This window comes from Sinohyriopsis cumingii, chromosome 7 (genome assembly GCF_028554795.1).
Source record: "Sinohyriopsis cumingii isolate HCF-2022 chromosome 7, ASM2855479v2, whole genome shotgun sequence".
Taxonomy (NCBI): domain Eukaryota; kingdom Metazoa; phylum Mollusca; class Bivalvia; order Unionida; family Unionidae; genus Sinohyriopsis; species Sinohyriopsis cumingii.
This window is the reverse complement of record NC_142967.1, coordinates 49572644-49581396: the sequence shown is the minus strand read 5'-3', so window position 1 is coordinate 49581396 and position 8753 is coordinate 49572644. Positions and strand designations below refer to the sequence as shown.

Here is an 8753-nt window from a genome sequence, read left to right as displayed (position 1 = left end):
GTGACTGTAAAGAAAATCTACCTGAGGGTTTTGATAAAGCTTATTTCACTGATTTTTCCTAAACCCCTTGCTAGAGTTTCTTCATACTTGGGACGAATCATTATCAAACCAAGACAATTCATTTTGTGGCATGCATTGCATTCAGATTTGGTTACGGTTTGGGTCCTTTTTATTCATTAGGTTATACACCTTTGATAGATTTTCTTCATGTATGGATTTTATCAATATGAACCTAAAACAATTCATTCCGTGACATAGAAAATTTGTTCTCAGTTTTTTTTCAAGGTGTTTGCTTAGCATGTTTTTCCTATGCCTCTTAATGATTTTTCTTCATACTTTGGATGAATCATTTTTTTTATATAGTTAAAGCAATTCATTCTGCGACATACTCAGCCTTTAGATACAAGGGTGAAGATCAAACGTTGTACATCAAGTCTTGGGCCGTGTGATTGACATGAAATATGACTGTGCGTATGACAACGAATTTAACTTGTGCATTTAATACAATTCTGTCTTTATTTATGTTACACACTGATGTTCCAAGTTATTATATAGTTATACCACTAATGGACATGATTTAACATAGCTATACTGCGACCCTATAATTCAAGTTGATTTTCCAAATAATAATCAATAATGGGGGCAAGTTAAACTGGACCGTGAAGAAGATAACAGAGCAATCTTTAAGTTATATGAAAAGGAATCTTTAAGACCTATAGCATGCCTGTAGCCTAGAAATTGCACGATAAAATAATATAGTTACACGTTACGTAAGTATGCCAGAAAAATATATCCATTTAGAAGGGTTTATGTTACTCACGCAGATGATAAGTTTCGTGTAGATATAATTCATTCAAAAAACTTGCAAAATGTAATCAGTGATGTAGATTTAGTTTGACAATGATACATGCCTCCTTAAAGCATGTATGGGTTAAGAAACTAAAAGCAAAAGAGGGAGAAGACATACATAATATATTTACCGGTATATATATGATGTTGTGAACTAATTTAAACTAAGCTATCCTTGCAATCTTCGGATCTACGTAAAAAATGATACATTAATGTTATGTGGTATTTTTAGATTTTATTAGCATATTAGCATAATTTCACGCTTAGTACATATCAGATTCTAGCTGTTAGTTCTGATAATTGCCAGAACACGAGTCCCAAATTGATTGAATATGAACTAGGCTATGTCACTTTTACGGTTTTTGGAGAGAGAGAGAGAGAGAGAGAGAGAGAAACGTGCGGAAGGTATACGGTAACATTTCACTAAATTAAAATTCTATATCAGTTTGCTGCTTTATTGGGTAGGTGAAACGTAGAAGGATTGTTTTTTTTCAGCTGCAGTATACAATTTGCAGGCATTATTACAAATTGTAATCACTTTGGTGATAGTCGGAAAGTAACAGCGACTTGGGTTATTGTGGTTTCTGCTCGGTGGTTACAGCTCGGTATCGGATTTCGTCCATGTAACGCGTAGGGCCTTTGGGTTCAACATCAGCGATGACACCATTGATGTGATAACCTGTGCAAACTTCTGTATCTGTGGAAATATATAAAAGTTCATTTATATCGCCATTGTATATGGCAATTAGTGAGTTGAAAACATTTATTGGCCGCAAACATTACTTGAATAAGTATACCGATCATAAGTCGTTCTAAAATATATCACTGAAAGCTAATTACGTTACGACTGTCAAGTTGAGAGTTCAGTTCTCATCGCACGAATTAGTAATATTGAGGCGTCGGAAGTTAAAATTGTTAATACTGTTTTTACCACTTTAAAAACAAAAACACAAAGAATACGAAAGCAACAGACCACTACATCATTGTTCATGGGTACTAATTTAAGCTACATGCATTAAATGAGTTTTCCCCCAAATTCATGTTAAATAATTATACCTGATGAGAAAAGAATGGTTGTTCAGATGCAGGACATCTTTCATACTGGGAAACGTGCGTACAACATTTACCTGAAATTCGTCTACAAGGTTGCTTATCTCCCTTTGTTACGTCCAGAACATCAAAAGAGGACTCGTTGACATAGGATTCAATACAGACGGCAAACTTATAATCTTTCAAGTCGGCTGGTGCGAAGAAAAGTCTTAAGACATCCATTGGATAACTCCATGAAATCGATCCATTAGTGCAGGATGGGTTTACGTTGTATCTCTGACCAGCAGGAACTCTGGAAAGTATCTAAATTCTATTACATCTGGTTTGGAACCATCAAACTCTTGTCCCTGATATTAACATTTGACCGAACACAAACGACGTTTGATTTGAAACGTTTTCTCTGGCTAATGATGGAAACTCAATCTCATAGTCAAGATCACATTTTTATGGTCTCTGGGTCCCATCTAGAGAGTAGTTTTGTGGACAGTGAATATTGTCTTAAAGTGATTGGTCAGTATTCATATCTAACATACATTTTATCCATTATTCTTTATTTTATAACGACAAGACATTTGTTGTATTACATCTTTTTTTGTAAAACTTTAGTATACGTCAAGGTTTGATATTTGCATTTGACCAATCGCAAATGACGCTACATTTGAAAAGTAGTTTTATGAGCTCCATGCTTGCTCTCGTACTCAGGTAGTCCTACAATGTAAGACATAGCACATGTTATTTTTGTTTTAGTGCTATGTTTTACTGCCCAAATAACGGCCTTGTATAGCATGTTCCGATGTCGGTTGACATCGGAACGAGTAGTCAAAGATTCAGGAATATCTCGCACACTCGGCAACCCATATCAACACTCTTCCACAAATTGATATGTAATTAATATACTGTGTTGTTTTTGTTCTGGTGGTATCAAAATCTGACACTAGCAAATGGACGAATTTTCACGTTCCGTTAAACATACATTTGAACTAGTTGAAATACGACGGTAGTCGAGGTATGCTGAAGTATGTTCAAGTAGGTTCATGTGGGAGATATGTTTCTTGAACGCAACAAAACGTTGCTTACAGTCCCAATGGGCATAATATAATTTTATTCGTTTCGTTAAATAATAATATTTGAACTTCACCCGATCTCGGCATTTCCGGCTTTGATCGCTTTCCAGCCAACTGAAATGTAGGCCAATGAAACTTGAAAACAGGGCCATTTCTTTTGTGAGAGTTTGACTTTGTTAGAGAAAAGACACCAGATTAAGTAAAGTTTGACTAAAACATTATGACTTTACTTTGTTGAAAAGCGTCACTTTTGGTTGTCAGCTGTGTAAGATTTTCCTGAAAATTTGACTTTCGTTAAGATGTTAGTCGACAAAACACGCTACACAGCGCCGTTAGTTAGGCGGTAAGACCCAGACGCCCAAAACATAAATATCAGCGTCGGGGTCTTACAAGTAGGAACTTGATTCCAGGACACTGAGTATTGTGTCAAAGTTATTCGTGTATTATCTATTTCTAATAATGTAATATCCATTATCTTTTCCTTTACGAAGAGAAGATATTTATTGTATCATATCATTAGTAAATCTTTAGTATTCATCAAGACGTGATATATTCAACTTACCACGTGATCGTATTATATACAGATGAATAAACGTTTAGTTTCTTGTCTCCAGTCCATTTGAATCTTTAATACATGATGCTATCAACATACTGAAACAAAATAAACTTAGGATATTTTTCACTGCAGCTTCTCCATACCTCAGATATTTGTGTAATATTTACACGTGTAAATAAAGAAGATCTACAGAAACAATGAAGAAAAAAAAAAGAAACATATAAAACGCTGCCACGGACGACGAGGTCTTCATTTTATAATCGGATTTAACTAATGCAAACAATGACCATATATGAAAACATGCTTAAGCAGGGACACATTTCTATTCCACATTACATGTAAATAAGGAACCTGCTTTCGGAGAGTCGAGGTATGTATATAAAGATGCTTTTACTCACCCATAGGTCATCTCGTCACAGGGGTTAGGGATGAACCCAGACTTTGCCATCACAACGAGGATCAGTAAAATCAACGAGATGCGTGCTAAGGCAGCCATATTAGCTGTAATAAATTTCTAGTAAACAAGTAGTACAACCTTGCTGGCAACCTCTTTACTAACCAAGATTTCTTTGCCTTGAAAAGAATAAGATCACTTTAATTACTTGATTAGTATATATAAAATAAAACTTTAACCTAATGAAAGCAAAAATAGTTCAGGGCCATAATGTTGTTTCTTTGTGCTTAATTCATTTCAGACTATGAATCTGTTAATACTATACAAATACTTTCAATATGAGACAATAAAAACGAATTAGCAATATGGCACAGAAAAGGCCAACTGTTTTGTAACGAGTCATGCATGTTTACGTTTGTTCTGCGTAATACTGTATATGTAAAAGTAGTTTGTATACGGAGAAAACAAGACCAAAAGTGATTTTTGTAAAGAAACCTGTATAGGGTTACAATAACAATTAAAATAAAAAAAATCACTAGGACAGCAGAACTTGGGAGTATTTTCTCAGTTATTAAAATCACTAGACCTCTCAGTCTATGATGGCAGTTTAATAACGTTACGGCTATAGAAATATAACAAACTTTGTTATCTTTCTAACATCATACATAATGGCACATACCTTCGTTGTACTAAATTTAATGGTTTTCAGAAAGCTGGTGTACATATTCCATCACGTTCTACGTGAAAGCAACAATGTATCAACAACCTTGCATCTTTGTTTCTAAGTTAGGATGGTATAAGAGTGTAGTAAAGCTAGACGTGTTGAGGAATAACATTCTGGAAAATCACAATGTTGGGCTTTTTAAATATTAAAGAAAGAAATATACTAGACTGGTTTAGAGAAGACGATGGTTTTACTATAACATTTATGGATGATAGGAGTGACTCAGTATCGATAGCAAGATCGCTAAACAGTATGGTGTACGGAAGGAAAAGTTTTCCATTCAGATAAATTTACAATACAACTTGAAGATCTTGTACATTTTACCAAGTCTATATGAATTTAGATAACTCCAAAATAATTCCTACTTCTCAAAGGATTGAATAAGACAAACGTTGCAAATTGTTGAAAAACGTTCCAGCTGTTGACCGATGTCCTGTTGGTTGGTTGATAACACCAAATGACAATTTATAGAACATGAAGAATTATCTGTATGATTTATTCCATTATAAATGACGTACCAAAAATACTTCTCTCCATGGGGGACTACATAAAAAGAAAAGTCTTTACAACACATCTTTACAACAATTATGGAAGTCGAGTTGCTTATAAAGACGTCAGGGTCACTGACCACTGAATGTTACCTGGAAAAATTATGTATTATTTGCAATCAAATTCATTTCAACTGATATACTTGGCAAAAATTTGGTGAAAAAGACACTGTTATTGACAGAACAGATCGTAATATATTACTCTTTGAAAAAGTACCTAAAGATCGGATAAATATTTTTTATCAAATGTGATATTTTCGTCTTAATAATATCAAATATAAAGGTGGTAAATGGATTAAAATATCTGGTGAATGAGTTAATACAATTAGGAATAGGCGCTGACTTTCACCCTGTGTTTGTTTGTGCATATAATGTGCGAGTATCTATGTTGTTGTAATAACAACTTTGAAGACCATTGGCTCAGTTGACCTATATTTGTTCACAAACAATTTATAGGTAGGAGACCCAGGGTCAGAAGTTAAGTTGTACAGAACCGATTAAGGGTTCAGAAGAAATACAATTTTAAAGGTTAGTGGCCATTAGTTTTTGATTTGTTTATTGATGCTTTGACAACTAAATTTGAAAGTCAGTGGACGAGATGGCCTAGATATTTCATAGTCATTTGAACACTAGTGTCACAGGGTGAGGTCAAAGGTTAAGGGCATATGTCAAAGGTGAGTGGGTAAGGTCAAATGTCAAGTGGCCTCTGAGTTACGCTCACCAAAAAGGGCGTTTAGCTGTTTTGAAACATGGGAGAAAATGTCGGATGGTCACCTGTTAGTTGGTAACATCTTTAAAGTGGGTTACACTGGTCAAGTGACACAGTAATTACTATACTACTGCCTTATAGTAAGGGACCATTGTAATCCTACTTTGTGTCTAGCCCATCTTGATTGAAGTTCGACTCGCTGATCACACTGGCGTTCATGTCCATGTCCGTCTATATATCTATCACACCTAGATTAAGCTAATGTTGCAGTTTTTTTTTTTTATATCGTCAGGGTCTCAAGGGCAATTGGCCACAAAGTCAAGTTACTTGGCCCGTTTATGCATCGTAATCGTAATTTGTACAGCACTGTATTTATCTCAGGTCGGATACAGGCTCGTCATGCAGACTGTGGCTTGCTTATTATGTTTTTAAGTGGATACAATTGAACCTGACCTACCAACACATTGTACGACTGCATATATATATATATATATATATATATATATATATATATATATATATATATATATATATATATATCCTGTATTGATGTGGATTGAGAGTTATACCTTTGAATTGTCCTAGGCTTGCGGATACTTTGATGGGATTTAGTGAATTACTAATAAAGAACTTTGTGATACAGAATATTAATATTCTGAACATTTTTAATACCACTCTTATGATTTTTATATTGTGTCAAGCGTATGAGTAGATGAATAAAGACAGATAAACCTCTAAGATTGCTCATGTTTCTTTAATTTGGTGTTTCATTTTAACTATAATTAATTATATATGATTTATATAATTTGGAACCTGTCAACTTTCTGCTGTCTGTTGTATTTTAAGTTCTTAAAACCCTTGTATGGTTTGTGTATGTCCGACACATGTGGCATGTGGCATTCTTTAAGGTGGTGAGAAGCATAAATACGATCAAATCTGACCAAACTATCATCTTTAGTGGATGCTCACCTGGATTCAACTGTTATTCTTCTCTATTATCTCAGCATTTAGCGAAATTCAGGAGAATTTGCTATAGAGAAGTTTTACAGAATACTGTCATTTGTATGACAACGAAGTTAACGTATATTTCATAAAATTCAGTCCGTAGTTGTCCTAGACACCGATGTTCTAAGTTATCGTATATTTCAAGTAAAATACTGTCAGTTATGTGAATGTCTACGGTGTGTGTAGTTACTTAGGTCTTATCAGCAATCACTGCATGGTGATGTGTGAGTGGTCAATGTTTAAGCGCGGCAGACTGGACTAGTGGATGAAATAGCGATGGAATCAGCTGATGTGTAAACATATCCTGGTAATTTTCACCATACTGAAGTCAATATGTCAGTAAATTTTAATTGGCTAATCTGAGCCTTATTGCAATACCGATCGCTTAAAATGGTCGTTTCTGAGCAATTCTTGAGGTAAATTATCGCTCCTTAAGCGCCAGAATAAACAAAATCAGAGATGAGCTATTTAACACCTTTTATCAGTATTTACTGCATAATGCTAGTTTGGGGATGACAATCATAGTAGGGTTTCCAACCCATTAGAGATAGGCTGTTTCATTTTTTAAGCATAAAATCTTTGATTAACTAAACAATGCTAAAGGTTCTTGCAACCACTCACACCCTGCTCTTCTGGGGCTCTCAGACAATTTAGTCCTCGTAAATCAAAATTGTAGTTTGCTAAATATATTCTGTAATTAATATTAGGTATGATTAAAACTTGAGAGCGATGTTTCTAGCATACAACATCTATGATTTCGTCATTTTAGCCTTTAGCAGTTATTCGTTCTTTGCCTTTTTCAAGTACTTCTTCCGGAATAAATATAAAAGTATCTGATATTGAAAATATCTTCATTTGGATCAAATGGGTTATAAAGTAGAATATAATTTTGTTTATTATTAATTTTTTTTGGGGGTGGGTGGGCGGGTGCTCTAGCCCATTCGGTAGTATTTAGTTCATCTGTGTGGTTCTGTCTGTGTACAACATTAGACAACACCTATAAGATAAAAACATAATGATATGATTACAAAAACAAACAACATGAAATTAGAAAACATTAAAAAACATGCTGAGAAGATTTAACGTAGGAAACATTATTAGGTCTTTAAGCTTGTTCTTGCAGTCGAAATAAGTGAGTTTTGAGAGCCCTCTTGAATGTGATTACTGTGTCGTTGAGTCTAAGTTCAGTGGGCAATTCATTCCACGTTCCTGGGCCCTGGTATGCAAAAGAACGCTGTCCATATGACTTTGTTTTCATACTTGGAATAATGAGTATACGATTGTCAGAAGAGGAGCGTAAGTATCTTGCTGGTGTGTACACATGGGTGAGGTCGGATATGTATGTTGGACTAGAGTCCGACAGTGAAACGTAGCACAGAGAACAAATTCTGTGTTTGATTCTGAATCGAATTGATAGCCAGTGTAGGGTACAGAGCAGCGGGGAGGTGTGCTCTGATCGTGGTACTCTAAGCATGATCCGAGCAGCTGTGTTTTGAACCTTTTGAAGTTTCTGGAGCAGTTATTGAGATGAACCAGATAGAAATGAGTAACAATAATTCAGTCTTGAAAGTACTAATGAACACACAAGTGTTTTAGTGGCATCAACTGAAAGATATTTGCGAATGGAGCTGATGCGTCTCAGCTCAAGATATGCAGCCTTGCATATGTTCATGACATGTTGGTGCAATGTGAGAGTACTGTCCAGAGTAACACCTAGGTTTCGTACTGATTGTGTGAATTTAATGTTGGTGTTGCTGATATTTATTGTTTGAGGTAAAGGATGTGCATGAGAAAGTCTTTGTGTTGTGATCAGAATGGCTTCAGTTTTATCATCATTCATCTGCAGCTTGTAAC

The 8753-nt window shown here is 35.0% G+C and overlaps 1 protein-coding gene across 1 annotated transcript; it reads right to left on the bottom strand.

Moving 5' to 3' along the window:
- Positions 1-1283: 1283 nt before the first annotated feature.
- LOC149795189 (uncharacterized) lies at positions 1284-4077 on the bottom strand. Its single transcript, XM_089964923.1, has 3 exons — positions 3918-4077; positions 1977-2191; positions 1284-1546 (listed from the first exon to the last, which is right to left on the bottom strand). The coding sequence occupies exons 1-3, from the start codon at positions 4013-4015 to the stop codon at positions 1422-1424; spliced, it is 438 nt and encodes a 145-aa protein (XP_089821049.1). The 5' UTR covers positions 4016-4077; the 3' UTR covers positions 1284-1421.
- Positions 4078-8753: the final 4676 nt, after the last annotated feature.

Bases quoted from the DNA above. Each gene is read 5' to 3' on its own strand.
- LOC149795189 (XM_089964923.1), bottom strand. From the start codon at position 4,015: ATGGCTGCCTTAGCACGCATCTCGTTGATTTTACTGATCCTCGTTGTG. The intron at 2,192-3,917 runs GTGAGTAAAAGC...GATACTTTCCAG, and splicing joins TGTGACGAGATGACCTATGG to AGTTCCTGCTGGTCAGAGAT. The intron at 1,547-1,976 runs GTAAATGTTGTA...ATATTTCCACAG, and splicing joins ACCTTGTAGACGAATTTCAG to ATACAGAAGTTTGCACAGGT.